The sequence below is a fragment of the Cydia strobilella genome, chromosome 3, assembly GCF_947568885.1.
Source record: "Cydia strobilella chromosome 3, ilCydStro3.1, whole genome shotgun sequence".
Lineage (NCBI taxonomy): Eukaryota > Metazoa > Arthropoda > Insecta > Lepidoptera > Tortricidae > Cydia > Cydia strobilella.
The window spans coordinates 11,037,715-11,059,324 of NC_086043.1; the positions used below are offsets into that span (position 1 = coordinate 11,037,715).

At 36.4% G+C, this 21,610-nt stretch overlaps 1 protein-coding gene across 1 annotated transcript in view; it reads left to right on the forward strand.

The window, feature by feature from the left end:
* LOC134756214 (uncharacterized) overlaps positions 1-14,408 on the forward strand; it is an 84,225-nt gene extending 69,817 nt beyond the window's left edge. Inside the window, exons 5-6 of the mRNA XM_063693043.1 lie at positions 13,792-13,937; positions 14,037-14,408. Of these exons, the coding sequence (XP_063549113.1) occupies positions 13,792-13,937; positions 14,037-14,408 (518 nt within the window). The remainder of the gene's footprint in view (positions 1-13,791; positions 13,938-14,036) is intronic.
* Positions 14,409-21,610: the final 7,202 nt, after the last annotated feature.

The following is a 21,610-nucleotide window of genomic DNA, read 5'->3' on the forward strand; positions in this document are numbered from 1 at the left end:
TTCGATCGCTTCTGCATCAATTTATCTCTAATCTGCACATCAGAAGATATTGTCTAGAAAGCAAGAAATTTGTATCTATTTCCTTTGCTAACAAACAGTTAATGAAATGCGGGATCACGCTCATGGAGAGCAATTTGCTACTCAATGGCAGGATATCGGTGCTATTCCGGCAAATAGGTCGAAGTGAGCACGCGTGGCCAAGGCGCGACTGCCTGGCGGCCAACTTCCTATTGCGTAATCCCCAAATAGGGTCGCTTCGGTTATTTATTTATTTATATTTTGGAGATCCAACAGCTATCAATTCAAACTTATGATACTATAAGTTCTGAGATTTGCAAGAAAATTGTATATCTTATCCGCACTTAGTTAATATTTTTTGATACAGGATGCTTTTTTAACCTTTAGTGCGACGTGAATAGGTAAGTGAAGAACTACTTTAAGGTACTATTAGACCAAACACGAAATACCAAAAAATTGGCCGTTTCCAAACTCTGGCTGATCAGATGTGTGTATGTGATTCATAGTGAAATGTTTTTTAGTATGACCTACACATTCTCGGCTAATAAGGGTTGAAAAAAGGGTTCAGAAAATTGACATATTGGTTTAGTTACATCAGTTTCGTGGTTTTCAAAAAAAAATGAACTTTTTTGTAACAATTGGTACCTTATTTCAGTGTAAATAATTAAAATTGAAGATAAAAAATTTCTTTACCTAAATTAAAAAAGTAGTTGAAGCGTTGGTAATGGTAACTGAGCGGTATAGCTTCCTAACCAGAGGTCGGTCGGTTTGACCGGACCGATTTGCATTTGCACTATCCACAAGCCCAGTTTCATTATGGCCTACAATTTGTTTAGTATAACAAACTCGCGTAGTTATCACAGTAGCGTTTTAAATTTTTATGCCTCACTCAGATATATTCGTGAAAATTTTAGTAATATGCAGTCGGAGAGGGCGATAAGTGTTTTGCATTTGGCGCTCACACGGCGGCGCCGTGTTCCAGACTGTAAATCTGAATTTCCAGCTCCAACGCTGATGGAAACGTCAACTCCAAGCTGGGAACATGTTGCGAGTCAAAAGTTCCGTGCATCTTGTAAAACTCTTGGCTATCTGTATCTCGGTGAACTTTTTAATTAGAATTTATTTTGGCCCGAGATTAGCTAGAAAACTCATTATAAGTATTTTGCGCTGTACTTATGCAAAATATGTAAAGTCACTAGAGAAAGCATTAAACTACATAATATTGTGTTCATAAATACACAAAAACAATAATAAATACATACGTGTAACTGAAGCAAATATTAAACGAATTTCTACCTACTGTCTATTTTCGCCTATATTCTATCTCAATGTTTTTAAACATCTTGGAGGTTGACTACGCGCACTAAATTACGGCAGCTTATATGTAGGTATTTAATATATATATTGACTCCTACATATTTGATAAAACTAGTTATCATTGAAATAATTATTTGAACAGTTAGTCAAATAAAAGTAGTTTTCACCAAGGCACTTTGCGAAAACTAGTTTTAACTAAAAAACCCAGTTAAAACTAGTTTTCACCGAGGCCTTACGGAAAACTACTTTTAACTAGTGAAAACGCGTTTTCACTAAAACGGCTTTATACGGTAACATATACACGAAAGAATATATTCGTATATCAAATATCTTGAAAGAAATGCCAAATTGTTGAAGGGTGAAAGATGTAAAAGCCAGGCCATGCACGTTTATCTCCAGATTTTAAGTGAACACCGAGTCTCACAGCATAGAATTTCCTTGCAAATAATGGGACGCTTAAGAATATCTAGCGTATAAATCGCGGCGGCGTGTATACGGTGTAGTGGTCGTTTTCCCCACGAGTCTCAACACAAGGATCTTAGGCTTAGGGCGATGTTTTTGTGGCTCGTCGAGATAGCGCCGGCGAATTGAAAGCTGCCCCTTTGCTGGCTTATCCCCGTGTAACAGATACTTTGTTATTTTTTATTCCCGCTCCCGCGGCACTGGGCCACTGATAAGGCTATTTTCCTTAATAAAACCCTCTGATACAGTTCACAATGACACTTGATAAATCACATTATTTATGTGTAGGTATACGCTTTTGATGACGACAGTAGAACTTATAAACTATAAAAGGAGCATACTCGAAAAAAGGGTAACATAATATCAATTTTTGACATCAGTGATCTTAGTTTTGTTTTACAGGTACCTATACTATGGGATTAGTTTCTATTTTAAAAAGTTTAATTTTATTAAAAAAATAATGTTTTGAGAAAAAAATATAGAACACGAAAACTTAAAAAAATCGGCCAAAAGCATGTCGGGCCATGTTCAGTGTAGGCATAGAGAAATAAGCAAGCATAGTGCTCACTCCATACATTAGTTTTGTTACCAAAATGACTATAGAGTTGCTTCTACAAGCTTAAAGTGCTATATAAAATTCGCCCATACCTAAGCGAACCCTTGCGCATTCAATTGATCGAGTCACTTGTACTATCAAAACTGAACTATATGGATGTTGTAACTGGGCCTAGACTTTTTGCTAAAACATAAAGACTCATACAACGTGTTCAAAATGCCTGTGCTCGCTTCTGTTTTAATATTCCGTTGAGAGCCCACGTCACTCCGTTTCTTAATAGTCATAAGGTTCTCAAGATGCAGCACCGACGTAAACTTCATTTGCCTTGTTTGCTCTTCGGAGTTCTGAAGTATAAAACCCCTGCATATCTTTTTAACAAGTTGTCTTGCATTAGGCTCCGCGACCGCCGTAATTGTGGGATTCAATTGTTGACGCCACGCCACGCTTCAGCAGCCTTCCGGGGCAGCTATCGCTATACGGCTACAAAATGTTGGAATAACGTGCCGCCGCCAATGAGGAATCTGCAAAGTATTTATAATTTTAAAACGAAGCTTAAAGTACATGCTTAACCACCAACTTAGCCAGGAAACCTGCTTACACGATAAGAGCTGCCTGTAGTTTTTTGCTTTTACTTACCACTTAGATTACGTTCCCTTTGCATTGCCATGGCAAATTACTTTATATAAAAAACTTTGTTCTCGCCCTCTTGCGGCTGTCTGTAAGCACTTAAGCAGTCAAATTTAGATTGATACAGTATTGCTTTTGTTCTAATCAAAGAGAAGTTCTGATAAAATCGACCTGACTTAGCTGTCATTTTAGTTTAGTTTGCGTATCTGCCGCATGGCGCTAGTTATAATCTTAGGCATAATGTACGGCCAAGCTGAGTTCGGCCGGATATAACAGCTGTGCATAGTGTCTATTGTAATAATTATTTTTAACTTATCTCTGTCTCTGTCTTTTGTATGTTATATTATATATTAATTTTGTTGTTTTTCTTGTTACCTGTCGTGATTGTTTCACCGGATGGTCTCACCGGAAGATCAGCGCTGGAAGTCGCCAGCAACATGCTGAGGTGAGACCATTTCGTGGCACTTTTTCTTTTATTTATGTTTCTCTGTTCTGTATAACTTTCTATTTGTGTGTGCTAACGAATAAATTATTTTTATTCTATTCTATTCTATTCTATTCTATATTCTATTCTATTCTATTCTATTCTATTCTATTCTATTCTATTCTATTCTATTCTATTCTATTCTATTCTATTCTATTCTATTCTATTCTATTCTATTCTATTCTATTCTATTCTATTCTATTCTATTCTATTCTATTCTATTCTATTCTATTCTATTCTATTCTATTCTATTCTATTCTATTCTATTCTATTCTATTCTATTCTATTCTATTCTATTCTATTCTATTCTATTCTATTCTATTCTATTCTATTCTATTCTATTCTATTCTACTCTACTCTACTCTACTCTACTCTACTCTACTCTACTCTACTCTACTCTACTCTACTCTACTCTACTCTACTCTACTCTACTCTACTCTACTCTACTCTACTCTACTCTACTCTACTCTACTCTACTCTACTCTACTCTACTCTACTCTACTCTACTCTACTCTACTCTACTCTACTCTACTCTACTCTACTCTACTCTACTCTACTCTACTCTACTCTACTCTACTCTACTCTACTCTACTCTACTCTACTCTACTCTACTCTACTCTACTCTACTCTACTCTACTCTACTCTACTCTACTCTACTCTACTCTACTCTACTCTACTCTACTCTACTCTACTCTACTCTACTCTACTCTACTCTACTCTACTCTACTCTACTCTACTCTACTCTACTCTACTCTACTCTACTCTACTCTACTCTACTCTACTCTACTCTACTCTACTCTACTCTACTCTACTCTACTCTACTCTACTCTACTCTACTCTACTCTACTCTACTCTACTCTACTCTACTCTACTCTACTCTACTCTACTCTACTCTACTCTACTCTACTCTACTCTACTCTACTCTACTCTACTCTACTCTACTCTACTCTACTCTACTCTACTCTACTCTACTCTACTCTACTCTACTCTACTCTACTCTACTCTACTCTACTCTACTCTACTCTACTCTACTCTACTCTACTCCGTTCTACTCCGTTCTACTCCGTTCTACTCCGTTCTACTCCGTTCTACTCCGTTCTACTCCGTTCTACTCCGTTCTACTCCGTTCTACTCCGTTCTACTCCGTTCTACTCCGTTCTACTCCGTTCTACTCCGTTCTACTCCGTTCTACTCCGTTCTACTCCGTTCTACTCCGTTCTACTCCGTTCTACTCCGTTCTACTCCGTTCTACTCCGTTCTACTCCGTTCTACTCCGTTCTACTCCGTTCTACTCCGTTCTACTCCGTTCTACTCCGTTCTACTCCGTTCTACTCCGTTCTACTCCGTTCTACTCCGTTCTACTCCGTTCTACTCCGTTCTACTCCGTTCTACTCCGTTCTACTCCGTTCTACTCCGTTCTACTCCGTTCTACTCCGTTCTACTCCGTTCTACTCCGTTCTACTCCGTTCTACTCCGTTCTACTCCGTTCTACTCCGTTCTACTCCGTTCTACTCCGTTCTACTCCGTTCTACTCCGTTCTACTCCGTTCTACTCCGTTCTACTCCGTTCTACTCCGTTCTACTCCGTTCTACTCCGTTCTACTCCGTTCTACTCCGTTCTACTCCGTTCTACTCCGTTCTACTCCGTTCTACTCCGTTCTACTCCGTTCTACTCCGTTCTACTCCGTTCTACTCCGTTCTACTCCGTTCTACTCCGTTCTACTCCGTTCTACTCCGTTCTACTCCGTTCTACTCCGTTCTACTCCGTTCTACTCCGTTCTACTCCGTTCTACTCCGTTCTACTCCGTTCTACTCCGTTCTACTCCGTTCTACTCCGTTCTACTCCGTTCTACTCCGTTCTACTCCGTTCTACTCCGTTCTACTCCGTTCTACTCCGTTCTACTCCGTTCTACTCTGTTCTACTCTGTTCTACTCTGTTCTACTCTGTTCTACTCTGTTCTACTCTGTTCTACTCTGTTCTACTCTGTTCTACTCTGTTCTACTCTGTTCTACTCTGTTCTACTCTGTTCTACTCTGTTCTACTCTGTTCTACTCTGTTCTACTCTGTTCTACTCTGTTCTACTCTGTTCTACTCTGTTCTACTCTGTTCTATTCTGTTCTATTCTGTTCTATTCTGTTCTATTCTGTTCTATTCTGTTCTATTCTGTTCTATTCTGTTCTATTCTGTTCTATTCTGTTCTATTCTGTTCTATTCTGTTCTATTCTGTTCTATTCTGTTCTATTCTGTTCTATTCTGTTCTATTCTGTTCTATTCTGTTCTATTCTGTTCTATTCTGTTCTATTCTGTTCTATTCTGTTCTATTCTGTTCTATTCTGTTCTATTCTGTTCTATTCTGTTCTATTCTGTTCTATTCTGTTCTATTCTATTCTATTCTATTCTATTCTATTCTATTCTATTCTATTCTATTCTATTCTATTCTATTCTATTCTATTCTATTCTATTCTATTCTATTCTATTCTATTCTATTCTATTCTATTCTATTCTATTCTATTCTATTCTATTCTATTCTATTCTATTCTATTCTATTCTATTCTATTCTATTCTATTCTATTCTATTCTATTCTATTCTATTCTATTCTATTCTATTATTTTCGTAGTCGACATCTAGCGTCAAGTAGCGGCATTATTAGTACTGCTACTCGACAACAGATGTCGTGACAAATGGAAAGTCTAATGATCAACAATTTTCCTCTGATATTATAACCGGATTAACCGGAACTCTATTTTCAACTCCTTCTGCTTGTAGTATTAAATTGTTGTAAATTGTCGAGCAATACACTTTTTGCCAGTCGCGACACACGTGACATCTTTAACTTTTTTTTGTAGTTTTATTTTACCGTTCGGTCGCAATGCTTGATTTAGGTATCCATGCCACTAACGATCACGGAGCAAAGCCTCGGATAGACTGACAGACGGACATGGCGAAATAATAATAAGGGTTCCTAGTTGACTACGGAACCCTAAAAAGACGACAACATGTCCAAAATAAAAAATAAAAAATTATAACGCACGTTTAAAAAATATTCTGTAGCATATTCAAATCAACCAATGAAACAACACTACTTAGAACTGATGCGTTGTGAAGAGACTTTTAATGATTGGATCCTATTACGGGCACAAACGTGTTTCTTTTACACTTTCCACTGCAAGCAGAACACGAGAGACATTTTAAAATACATTACCCCATTCGTAAAAACGACTTGCAATCGCAAAAACCATTTCAAAATAAATATCGAGAACCAAATATACGAAACTTAATTACGTCGGTGACAGTGTACCTACGTGTATGAGAACTAATCGAAAATTAGAATATGTAATAATTAACTTGTTTACAGGTAAAAGTGTGAAACCTGTATTTTTTTAAGTTGTTCATATACCAAGTCGAATATTTCTCATCCTGAGCATACATTCAGCTTGAAATAATCCCAGCAGGCGTTATACAGGCCTGGTTCCTAGAATTTATATCCGGAGTGGCAAATGTATCGAGCTATAAGTCGCTTGTATAAATTGTCAGTCCCGTGATATGAGTTCACCGTCGACACGAGTCACCTGGGAGAGAGCAATTATGGAGACATCACAGACGGGCCGGCGAGGCGCGGCGCGCCTCTCTGCTTATTTGTACTGCAAGCCAACAATACCTACTGCCGAGATCAAAGAACGGTACCGGAATTAATTTGCGAACGCTTTCTCACCCCCGCACCAACCCGCCAGCACCAGGACAAACCTCGCGAAAATATTTTCCATTTTTGACACGGTACTTATATCCGTTAAAATGCCTTTGATGTTAAATAGGGCAGATAATAAAGTATATGCGTGAACGAAATCTTTGTATTTTGTGCAGTTGAATTTTAACTTATTAAATATTTAAACACAAATAGTATTTTAATGAAACATAAATACATTCACGATAGTGCATGTTTGCTTCAATTAAGCGAGTTTCAACACTCTCAACCGGGATAGGCTATTTCGCATTTTTGATAGCTTGTTTGTTTCACTTGTCGGATGATAAGTAAATAATGTCATTGGCAGTGCAGTATTTTATTTGTGAATAACAATAAATAAAAATAATAATAAACAAATATTATAAGACATTATTACGCAGATTGACTAAGTCCCACAGTAAGCTCAAGAAGGCTTGTGTTGCGGGTACTCAGACAACGATATATACAATATACATAAATACATAGAAAACACCCAAGACTCAGGAACAAATATCCGTGCTCATCACACAAATAAATGCCCTTGCCGGGATTCGAACCCAGGACCATCGGCTTCATAGGCAGGGTCACTATCTACCCACTAGGCCAGACCAGTCGTCATAAATAATGCATATCAAAAGTTACGCAGTGTGACAGCTCAATGCTGTTGATTCAATCACAAGTTCACAATGTCGATTTTCAAATGTTAAAATGTTCCAATTCTACAAGGCATCAAAGAGCATTCTACAAGGCATCTATTATTTGCTTATTTCTTTCGATGTATGTAACAAAGAGGATTAAAAAAAAAATTATTATTTTTCATTACACTTGCAGCTCGAAAAAGATCTTATTTACTGCAGGTGTACGTAAAAATTTTTTTTCCTTAAAAATACATTGTGTGAAATTCTGGGGTAAAGAATATTGCAAACTCGAGTCTTTAATTCACTCCAGCCTACGGCTGTCTAGAATCTAATGACCTAGTTTCCAATATTTAACTTACGCTCCTCGTTGCACAATGTACTAATAAGTGTCAAGCATGAGTGCATATATAACAAATGGTCAAGGAAAACTACGCAAATCGACCAATGGGCTACATAAACTATAACTATCTTTTTTATTATTTTAATAAAATACAACTTCAATATTCTTTTGAATAAGTTTGGATCAAAACGGCTTTCATTATGTCGTTAGTGTACTGAACCGTTTATAATTAGCGTAAAATACGGTACACTGAATATTAACATGAGAATAGGCTTTCGTCAATTTAATTATGACAAGAAAGAGCTACGTGAAAAACATATTTTATATACCGATGGTAATATAACGTCAAACTCAGCTACACAACGCAATTTATCATGGTACGTTGATGATTGAATATGTTAAGCATACCAAAAACATCCTCAGATACAAATTATAAAATGATAAATGATTTAATATTTAGGTGTGTTGAAAATGTAAGGAATTAAATTCGCTTTTGAGTAGTTAACCTAACCTCTATGTAATTCAATTCAACCTGGGATGACCTTAGCCATTGGACAAACCCTGAAATCCCACGTAGGGTTACTTCTCAGGAATGCTCTAATAGTCATACTTGTTATGAACAAAATGCTGCACTTCATGATAAAAGCAAGCCGCTCTGCACAGTGATAGTAGGGACCAAACTGAGCGATTTGACCCGCAGCAGCGGCAGTTTCACCCCTTAGGAACATAGATGGCGCCACTTCTTTAAAAAATATTTCAAAAAATTCTACAAGCTAAACCAATGAACCGATTTAAATGTTTAATATCTCAAATGAAAGCGCATTATATACATTACTTTTAAAAAAATACTCAAAAAATATATACTCAATACTTTTGATAAAAACGGGAATTTTAAGTTTGTTTTTTTACTCGATTGATAGTTTTTACTTGATTTCTCAAAAAAATTGTATGGAATATGAATAGTTTAATGCATGTATATATTACTGAATAAATAACAAGTATTATAAAAAAAACCCGACACCGATATCTCTCATACTCTTCGAAATATGAAAGTTTGAATGTGAGTGTAAATTTCTTCAAGATATATTCCAAATAATTCTACAAGCTAAACTATTCGACCGATTTTAATGTTTAATATCTCAAATAAATGCTCATTATATATACTACTTATAAAAAGATATTAAAAAAACATATACTGAATACTTTTGGCAAAAAACGGCATCTTAAGTTTTTTTTCTTACTCGATTGATAGTTTTTACTTGATTTCATAAAAAAAAATTATGGAACATGAATAGTTTAATAAATATATATATAGTACTGAGTATATAAAAGTATTACAAAAAAACCCGACACCGATACCTTTCATTCTTCGCGAAATATTTAAGTTCAATTATGCACGTTCTTACAAATAAATTCTTTAAAAGAAATCTTCAACCGCAGTAAGTGCACTGATTTTAATATTAAATGTGTCATATGAAAAGAAATCACCCAATTTATTTTAATAAATAAAAAAATTAATAAATAAAAACTGAATAAAGTTTTTTCCTGGTGCTGAACTACAAAAAAATATAACAAATCTAAAATTAGGAATTATTTTTATTTAAAGTGACTACATTTGTAAACAAAAAACTCAAATGTCCTCTTCGGGTTCACCGGTAGATGTAGAACTGAAAAAAAAAGTCGTTTTGAGAAGTACTCGTACCATTTCAATACTACAAAATCACCGATCATACATGAACTGGTTGCTGTAGATTACTGTTGGATAATTTTTGTGCCTGTAGATTCACTGTTGAATTATTTTTGTACCTAGTTGATTACCATTAAACCTATAATTTTGTGCCAGACCTGTAATCAGTGGTCAGCATGCAAAATAACTCTGGATTGAAAATTACATTAACTTACTTTTGATTTGTACAGCCACCTTTGCATGATTTACACTGGGCTGTGCATGGTAAGCTGACGCGACGACACTCACAACGCATAGTTTCGCAGCCAGATTTGCAGCCACAATGGTCCAAGAGGCTTAATTTCGACCAAATCGCTGTAACTGCCGACCATTCCGGAGTCCAACTCTCTTTTTCCTCAGTCCATCCCTAAGAAGATGGACATGGTATGGAAACTTCTGGTTTCATAGCGTTTCACCATATATGGCCCGCTTGGTAAGCCGCTCGAAGTGCATGTTTATAGAGAGCAGCTGATGTAGGTGGCAGGCTTGTCACAAGCTTGTTTTTTTGAAGCAAACAAATATTTGTGAACTTCATTTACGTTTATGTGTTCCGTTTGGCCAAACAATAACACAAATCTAGGGTAACTTTATACTAAAATTAAAATATGTAGTTACACACCTGACAACTGACAAAATCAAAAACTTAAAAGTTGACATACTCCTATTTTCCCGTCTTTTTATAGTGGCCAGAGAAAGGCAGCTTGATCTGAACGAATTCTTGGAAGAATTCTTGAATTGTTGTACTGGAGTACGAAAACCAATTTTGTCCACCTTCGTTGTCAGTCAATGGAGGGCGTCGTTCAGGGAACAAATCTGATTTGGCCGAGAAATTAGAACCTGCCAACCCTGCCACCTACATCAGCTGCTCTCTATAAACATGCACTTCGAGCAGCTTACCAAGAGGGCCATATATGGGGAAACGCTCTGAAACCAGAAGTTTCCATACCATGTACATCTTTTTGGGGATGGACTGAGGAAAAAGAGAGTTGGACTCCGGAATGGTCGGCAGTTACCGCGATTTGGTCTCAATTAAGCCTCTTGGACCATTGTGGCTGCAAATCTGGCTGCGAAACTATGCATTGTGGGTGTCGTCGCGTCAGCTGGCCATGCACAGCCCAGTGTAAATCATGCAAATGTGGCTGTACAAATCAAAAGTAAGTTAATGTAATTTTCAATCCAGGGTTATTTTGCATGCTGACCACTAATTATAGGTCTGGCACAAAATTTTAGGTTTAATGGTTATCAACTAGGCACAAAAATAATTCAACAGTAATCTACAGCAACCAGTTCATGTATGATCAGTGATTTTGTAGTATTGGAATGGTACGAGTACTTCAAAACGACTTTTCTTTTTCAGTTTTACATCTACCGGTGAACCATATAATTTGACATCACCTAATAATAATTAGTTGCCCTTTTATTTTTGTATTTAATACACTGACAATTATCTGATTCAATTCGGCTTATATGTATAAAAACTACTAAATTGACCTACTTTTATATTATACACATAGATTTAAGATTAGACCCTAAGTATGCATGTATTATTGCTATGCCCCCACGGGGTCCATGTGGAACTACCAAGAATTTGTAATACCTATAAAACCATGGTTGCAATAAGTAAATATGAACCCGAAGAGGACATTTAAGTTTTTTGTTTACAAATGTAGTCACTTTAAATAAAAATAATTCCTAATTTTAGATTTGTTATATTTTTTTTGTAATTCACCACCAGGAAAAAACTTTATTCAGTTTTTATTGATAATTTTTTTATTTATTAAAATAAATTGGGTGATTTCTTTTCATATGACACATTTCATATTAAAATCAGTGCACTTACTGCGGTTGAAGATTTCTTTTAAAGGATTTATTTGTAAGAACGTGCATAATTGAACTTAAATATTTCGTGAAGAATGAAAGGTATCGGTGTCGGGTTTTTTTGTAATACTTTTATATACTCAGTACTATATATATATTTATTAAACTATTCATGTTCCATAATATTTTTTTTAAGAAATCAAGTAAAAACTATCAATCGAGTAAGAAAAATAAATAAAAAGATGCCGTTTTTTGCCAAAAGGGTTCAGTATATGTTTTATGATTATTTTTTGTAAGTAATGTATATAATGAGCTTTTATTTGAGATATTAAACATCGAAATCAGTCAAATAGTTAAGCTTGTAGAATTTTTTGAAATATATTTTGAAGAAATTTACACTCACATTCAAACTTTTATATTTCGTGAAGTATGAGAGGTATCGGTGTCGGGTTTTTTTTATAATACTTGTTATTTATTCAGTAATATATACATGCATTAAGCTATTTATGTTCCATACATTTTTTTTGAGAAACCAAGTAAAAACTATCAATCGAGTAAAAAAAAAACTTAAGATGCCGTTTTTTGTCGAAAGTAATCAGTATATATTTTTTGAGTATTTTTTTAAAAGTAATTTATATAATGAGCTTTCATTTGAGATATTAAACATTTAAATCGGTTCATTGGTTTAGCTTGTAGAATTTTTTGAAATATTTTTTAAAGAAGTGGCGCCATCTCTGTTCCTAAGGGGTGAAACTTGCGCTGCTGCGGGTCAAATCACTCAGTTTGGTCCCTACTAGCACTGTGCAAAGCGGCTTGCTTTTATCATGAAGTGCAGCATCCGGGCAAAAAATGGCCATAACAAGTATGACTATAACGTTAATATTTTTTTAATTAGAACAAGAGATAAAAAAAAAATTAAACAAAAATTAATTCCAATGATCGACAACAAGAAGAAACATGCTGTATTAATCATTGGCAGTGTTTTTGACAACTAGTTCGAAAATGTGCGGCAATGATGGCATTTGTCATAAGTCAGAATCTTATTAATGTCATAAATAAAAAAGATAATAAGGTCGAAGAAGGTTACATACTATTTATTACCTCAGGAGCAATAGCTCCTGCAGCATGTATGTGTTAATAAACACATACAGGCTGCTCCAAAGTAAAAAATCGTAATTTGTTAATTTCTTCGTAACCGCTACACCGGTTGTTATGATACTTGGTATACTGATATGTATATGTACAATTCAGCTTTGTCCAATGGCTAAGGACACCCTATATTAAATAAAGTAAAATATATTGTAATACTCGCCAAAGCTGCCTCCAGTTCAAAATCTACATAAATAAAACAAATTCACGAGTTATTACTTAAAAGTAAATTGATCATGATATACATGATGCTCTTAGCCATTCAGCCTACTTCTCAGGAATGCTCCAACGTTAATATTTTTTTAATTAGAACAAAAGATAAAAAAAAATTAAACAAGTTATTTCCAATAATTGACAACAAATAGAAACATACTGTATTAATCATTGGCAGTGCTTTTGACAATTTGTTGGAACGCCACTATAGACGCGTCATACTTTCATACGAATTAGACATAGGTATATTAGTGTTACTCTGTCGTTTGGTAATTCGATGCATAGTTAGTATGAACTGACAATATATTGATTTAGCAAATATATAGGTAACAATGATTAAAAACTAAACTTAATCACTAAACCTAAATATAAATATAAACTAAATGTGTATAAAACTACCTACTGAAACCCGTCCTGGGCTGTCCCCGACGCAAAGGTGCCCATCACACCAGTTGCGTTGCCGCGTTGGATTGTGATGGACAGCCTTTGCATCAAGAAAAACCCGGAGCGGGGGTCAAGATCTCTTTCAAACAGGCGACGAAATATATTGATTACTTAACTTTGAAAACCTCTATAGTTGCATAATGTATGAAATGTTTTTTTACCTTAATTTCCGGCGTTTCGTCCCGGAATTTGCAGTGCTGTCCGTTTGATTTGATTTGATTTGATTTTTATTCCCATCAAAGATAGATATAACTCCTGCATAGCTGTGCGTCACAAGTAATTGGCAAACCGCAAAAGAAAAACCAGGACTGGTTCGACGCTTCTGACGCGGATATCCGGAAACTTGTTGACGATTTCAGACGCTCCCTACGTACTAATGATACCGCTGAAAGAAATAAGGCACACCTAAGTCTGAAGCTAAAGGTTCGTGCTCTAAAAGATAAATGGTGGACAGAAAAAGCAACCGAAATGCAACTATATGCAGACACAAATCAAACGGGTAGGTTCTTTGAATGTCTTCAGGGTATCTTTGGACCAAAATCGCAGAAAATAGCACCTATCTACAACAAAGATAAGAGCTCCCGACTGACAGAGCAGTGCGACATTCTTAACCGATGGGCAGAGCATTTCAGTGATGTTCTAAATCCTCCAACCCAGACCACTGACTTACTATACATCGAGGCAATTGAAAATTTACCCACGCAAGATGACCTTGCCAATCCTCCATCATTTGTCGAACTCAATGCAGCAATAAATAGACTAAAGAACTCCAAGACACCAGGGCTGGATAGCTTGCCGTCAGAATTATACAAATATGGCGGACCTAACATTAAAAGCAGACTGTTCGATCTCGTCACGAAGATATGGGAACGTGGAATCGTGCCGCAAGATTAGAAAGATGCCTCCATTTGCAAGTTATATAAAGGCAAAGGTGACATTTCTGACTGCAGCTCCTACAGAGGCATCTCACTCCTATCTACTGCCGGTAAGGTCCTTGCTCATATAATAAATAAAAGATTAACCCTTCTTGCGGAAACATTGCTCCCAGAAAGCAATGTGGCTTTCGCCCAGGCAGAGGCACAGTAGATGCCATCTTTGTAGTTAAGCAAGTTCAAGAAAAAAGTCTAGAACAACATCGTCCTCTGTTTATGTGCTTTGTCGATCTAGAAAAAGCCTTTGATCGAGTACCACGGGAAGCCCTTTGGGTTGTGCTTGAAAAAACTGGCTGCCGTGTGAAGTTTGTTAACTTAATACGCCAATTCCATGATAACACGATGGCAAAAGTTCGGCACGAAGAGAACTTCTCAGACCCCTTTCCAGTCACATGCGGTGTAAAGCAGGGATGTGTCTTGGCGCCCACTCTGTTCGCGTTATTATTTATTATTAGGGCGATGTAGGCCTTTGAGTGTCACGTCGACCAAACAGTGATCTATTGTGACGGCCCTTTAAAGCTCATTACTAATGCCCGTTGAATCCAGAAAATTTCAGATTTTTTGGGCCGTAATGTTCTGAACCTCATAGGGTTGCAGTACGTGCTGCTCTAAGTAGGTACTTCTTTTTGACATAAGTGGTCCACAGGAACAGAGAATGTGCATTGCAGTCTCCTCTGACTCCTGGCAGAACCTGCATGTCGGATCTTGTATCTTTCGTTCGCGTTATACTTTGCTGCTGTATTGAAAGACGCAACCAAATCATGTAGCGAGCTTATAGAAATAATTTTGAGAGCAGACAAATCTATCTTTGACCTTTCTCGTTTTAGGGCCAAACGTCAAATTAGTAAACTTTCGCAGATGACGTTTGCCTTATGGCGGACTCTGCGGAAGCCCTTCAATCCTACGTGAATTCCCTTAACACGTCATGTCGTCAGTTTGGCTTAGTTATAAGTGTGACAAAAACACAGGTTTTGGTGCAACCGCCTAGGGGCTGTCACATAGAGCACTCCAGTATCAGACTAGATAGCAAGGATCTGGAAGAAGTGTCACACTTTAGGTACCTGGGAAGCCAGCTCCGGAACGACAATAGCCTGACGTCCAAAATACCATCCAGGATAGCCGGTGCAGCCGCAGCGTTTGGGAAACTAAACAACCGTGTTTGGCGATCACATGACCTTAAATTAACAACCAAAATTATGGTCTATAAAGCCATAGTCATACCAACTCTTCTTTATGCCGCAAAAACCTGGTGCTGTTACGAAGCAGATATTAAAAGGCTGGACTCCTTCCATCTACGCTGTCTTCGCTCAATTCTGCGCATAAAGTGGCAAGACAAAATACCGAACACGGAAGTCCTGCGTCGCGCCAAGATGCCTGGTATCGAGGCACTCATCATCAAACATCAGCTGAGGTGGGGTGGCCACGTCGTGCGCATGGGCAATAACAGATTACCCAAAGCTGTGTTCTATTCCGAGCTCTCTAGCGGAAAAAGGAAACAGGGGGCCAGTACTTGCGCCATAAAGACGTCCTCAAGCGTCACCTATCCACTTGCGGTATACCGAGCGATTCCTGGGAGGACAGCGCGATGTGTAGAACGGCATGGCGCGCAACTGTTCATATAAGTGTAAAGCAATACGAGCAGCGGCGCTTAGAAGACTTGGATGCTAAGCGCCATCTCCGTAAGACGCGCCCGAAGCCTTCGTACACCTACACCTACAATTCAGCCGGCCAGCTCCATTGCGTACCATGCAATCGCATCTTCAAAACCAAGTTTGGCTTCGCAAGCCACATTAGAGCGTTCCATGTTTCCCATTAAAAACGGTTGGAGTCGCCGTCGTCGGACACGGCGAGGAGGACATTATTATTATTATTATTATTAGATGGATACAGTCTAAGGAAAAAACGTGCCTCGAAAATCACGAAAATTTGATTCTCGATCAGATGGCGCCACTAGTTTTGGCCTACTCTCGTATAGAGGGCGTTGACGGTTTCGTTTGTTATTTATAATTTTAACGCATATCAGTGAAAGAATATGGGTCAAATTCAAATAAAAATAATTAATGCAAATAAAAAAATAATTTATCCATATTTAAATACATTTTAACGTATTCTTATAAATCTTCATTTTTAGTTTTAAAGTATGTCGATAGATGGCATTGAATTTACAGTGGTTACAAAATTTATTATGACAGTACCGCTCTATCTTATTATATCCTCTTTGTTCCCATAACTTTACTCATAATATAATATTACAATAAAAAAAATCAAAAACAAACCGCATTAATTATAATATAAATCAACATTAATATTTACAATGTTTAGACATATGAGCCGCTCAAACCCTTCAAAAAATCTAAGTTTAATACACTGTGATAGCCGTACCGCTAAATCTTACAGTTCAACGCGTACTCGTATATCATAAATTAAATTTTAATCCTCCATTCTTTATAAATAATGCTTGGTCTACAGTCTACGGTCCGGCTTACAGCACTTACAACTGGAAAACAACCATAAAGAGTTTCTCGGGAACCAAGCGAACATTAATATTTACAATGTTTAGACATATGAGCCGCTCAAACCCTTAAAAAAATCTAAGTTTAATACACTGTGATAGCCGTACCGCTAAATTTTACAGTTCAACGCGTACTCGTATTTCATAAATTAAATTTTAATCCTCCATTCTTTATAAATAATGCTTGGTCTACAGTCTACGGTCCGGCTTACAGCACTTACAACTGGAAAACAACCATAAAGAGTTTCTCGGGAACCAAGCGCTTTCCAATCAGTTTTTCTAACGTATCACGTACGCTTGAGTATGTACCATATAAAGGTTATTAGGGAAGATTGACGAGGGAGGGCGGACGGCGAATCGGCGATATGTTAAAGTAACGGAGCGCCCTTTCGTGTGCACTTGATTAAGGGAATCACGAGCGGGGATCATCCGCCGTTGGCCACTTTCGAGTTTGGCTTACCCTTACCTAATCAATATAAACAAGACATAACTTATGTAAGAATATTTTGAAGGGTCTGTTATAAAGACATATTTGTTTAATAAAGCTGTAACTTCCATGATGTGCCGCCGACAGCTATAATAAACCTCTTTTCTTCCTCTTTACCTGCTTTTATAGCTTATGACGTATGCTCATCCATTTACGGACATAACCGTTAAAGATGGTCATAAAACTAACCCTCGTCCCTTCTGTACCGCTTCATGTACTTATGTAGCGGTGAATATTAGACCAGGATTACACTTGTAAATTTTACTTACGTAAGTAGGGACACAGCTATACTACAGAATGAGATATGAATATCCTTATCTCATTCTAGCAAATAGCTTTGTGACCTACTTACGTAAGTAAAACTTACAAGTGTAATCCTGGCCTTATAATAAATCGTTATGTTTTTGTCTTCCTAATATATGGCATAAAAATTATCGAGGTGGAATCCCTACTACCAATCACCTATAGGTTCTAATACAGTGTGTAAATCCAATACGGACGAATATTTAAATGTTGGTTAGCATAGGACCTAAGAAGTATATTGAGGTTTTTTTTTTTAGAAATACAATAAAAATATTAACCATACAAAATAATTCGGCCCGCAATGTAAAGCAACACAAGTTACGAGATACGAGCTTTTTAAAGTAACTGTCAACGCTTGTTGTATGTCATGTCTCGTAATGTACTGCAGTACATTGCTGCTCAATAAATTTTCCAAAATCTATTACGGGTTCATAATTAAGTGTAACTTAAAAAAACCTTCTTAATTTATGATTAGACGGATAAATTCTATATCTGGTTTAATTTATTGCCCGTATTGGATTTTCACGCTTAAACCGGCTGAATCCATTTAGATGAAATTGCGTTATGGAAATACTTTGGAGCCCGAGGATAGGATAGTTTTTATCGATCATTATCATCATCATCATTCCAGACAGACGAAGTCGCGGGCAGATGCTAGAATAATATAAGCGGACACTTACTTCTTGAATTTCTCGGGTGATAAAAATGGTGCGCATATTTTTTACGGCCGGGTGCATGACATTGTAATGAAATGCTCGAATTATGCCATTTAAAAAATTAGAATAATAGCGCGAACCTCTTCGCCGCAGATCTCTGCCGACTTTTAATCAAAATGTGGCTCATTAAAGTGTGAGATCCTCTTGGTCCCCAGGGTGATGCGAGAATAGGCAATGGTCCTGTTAAATAGTGGAGCCTCGACTGATGGTGGGGAGTGTACTTCATTAAGTCGATATCCGGCGAGCACTCAGCCGAGAAATGTGCTCTTTCTAAGATTTACTTTTTCGAGATTCTTTTTTCTCTTTGACGCAGTTTTCAGCTGCAGTTCAAATCTTACATTTTTATTAGCAAAGAGATATTACTTTGTTGACTTAAAGAGCGCATATCGATGTCTCAGGCGTGCCGGAAATATGCACGATGTCATTTAAATTGAAGCCGTCGAAAAATATTTTGTAAGGCTTGAGTTCAATTATTTCTGATTCCTGAAATTTATCACTCTTAGATTTATTTATCATTTATTTATTGTATTGTCATGTACATAATAGGTGTTACATAATATAAAGTCAGATCATGACACCCTGTAAGGGCACACAATAGTAATATTATTCTAGGCTATTCTAGGCTAATTACAAATAAGTAATCAATTTAAATTAAAATAAAATAAATGACCGCAAATCTTAAATCTAAATCGTCAAAAATAATTATATTGGTAAATGATTAATTGAATTGATTTGTCAGTTTATTATTAATAGTTATTATTTAAATTTATTGATGTCGTATAATAATAAGTAGGCTAATAGTAGAAAAATTTTTTAGCTGTGTTTGTAAGTAATCTATAAAAGGCTGATATTTGTGGGTCAGATATGTACAACTATGACGGAAAATGTTCTTTCCGAACTTCAAAAATCGTAATTAATTTTCATTTTATATATTAAACAAGCAAAGATGAACCAATTACATGAAAAATATTTATATTGTTGATTGACAGTTCTGTTATAACTTTTAGCATTTTTCTAATCTTAAAATTAAGGATAACAACTTACATATGCGTGCCGAGTTTCATGCTTTCTGTCGGATGAGACAATACTTTGAGATATGAAATTTAACTACCTAATTAATAAGACTGGCATCGCATGACATAATTTAGTCATTCTTTTGATTCATTTCAGTTTTCACTTATTATCATTTAATTACAATACTGCATTAATAGTTAAGTATAAGTTTGTCATTTCATTACTTAAATACATTCTTACTGATAATTAGTGTCTGGTTCACACTTAACTGACTAAAAGTAAAGGATGGTTTAAAAAGGCTTGATTAGTAAATAAAATAATAAAACATACGACTTACGAAAAAAAATGTGTGAATAAAATTTCACTATATCGAAAGATAAATTCTGATCCCCATAAGTTTTCCCCTATTCTCGTCGATAGCGTTTACGAAACCACATGGCGGTGCACGCCTCCAGCTTTGCGCCTCGACCACTCCATTGTAAATAGGAATTAGGGCAGTCAAGGGACCGGCACTGCTAAGAGATCTGACCGATAGGGTCCGCTTGAGATCCCTCTTTCTCAATGCGATTGATTTAGCTTTATTGCTGTTAATAAATTTACCCCTGGGTTGCCAGCTGTTTTATTATTTTCTTTGCGTTGATCCCTTTATAATAAAGCCTATTTTTTATTGCGTAGACTAAAATGACAACCACAAATGTCAAACTATGGATGGTATAGAAAGGATCGCAATCTCTTATGGCAGAATTGTTGCAAAAGTGACCGCTTTCAGCTTTAAATAATAGTTCCTAATCTCTACGGTGGCGCTAGTTAGGCTCTGGGACATGAGTATAACATGAACCATATAAGGCAACAAATAACCCGACCAAATTACGTAGGTTGGTTTTGGTAGTATTTCGGTGTATGGTGGCGCCGCCTAATTACTGTTTTTTGATGGACACTTTTCATACATAGAGATTTGGCTCCTTTATATAGTCTCCATGTGTCAAACGTAGAAATAATGATACCAGCTTAAAACAAACAGTCTTTGATTTCGGTTCGTGAATAACCGATAAATATTAAATTAATTTTAGATTCAAAATAAACAATAAATGAAATCTACTCGCAACATGATAGGAAATCCATACTTAATATTATAAATGCGAAAGTGTGTCTGTCTGTCTGTTACCTCTTCACGCTTAAACAGTTGAACCGATTTAGTTGAAATTTGGTATAGGGGTAGTTTGAGTCCCGGAGAAGGACATAGGATACTTTTTATTCCAGAACCCACCCCTTAATGGGGTGAAAAGGGGGTTGGAAATTTGTATGGGGAATTAATAACCGCTGTACCTATTAAGATAAAATTAGGTATGGACATAGTTTGAGTCCTAGGGAAGGACATAGGTTTTATTTCCGAAATCAACCCTAAAGGGGGTGAAAAGGGGGGTGCAAATTTGTATGGGACCTAATAAAACCGATTTAGATGAAATTTGATATGGAGATAGTCGTAATTGTTGGGAAGGGTGTAGAATAGTTTTTTATTCCCGAAGTCATACTCTTCTCTTCTCGTTTCTGTCCTTCAAAATCTTCAAATTTTGGAGTGCAATATCTCGGTATTTTTAAAATTTATAAAAAAGTTTTTCAAGTAAAACCTGCTTTTTTTGACGTTTTCTGTAAGGTACAATAAAAAAAAATTACTGTCAATTTGATCACACCGACGATTTTTCCTGTGAACCCTATGCTAGAAGTCCTGGTACCCTTTGCTACACCCCAACCCAAATACTTAAAAGTACGGAACCCTCGGTAAGCGAGTCCGACTCGCACTTGTCCGGTTTTTCGCTATTTGCCTCCATTTCTAACAAAATATTCGATTTAAATGGTTCCTTTATAAAACAGGTCGCGAAAAGTACAAAGTAAGGTTCTCATTTAAATTAAACTTAGTAAACGTAGAGAAATAGGATGAGTAACTTGGTGCATTATGAGCTATATGATATGTAGCTTCGAGGTGATTTAATCTTACAATAAAATCGCTTTTAAATATTAGAAATATTGTGTATACACCTGGATACAAAAAAAAATTAATGCCTCAAAATGATGGCATTTTTACCTACACTATTTCACCCTTTTTAATACCTCGCCTAGTGTCCCCTTTTCTC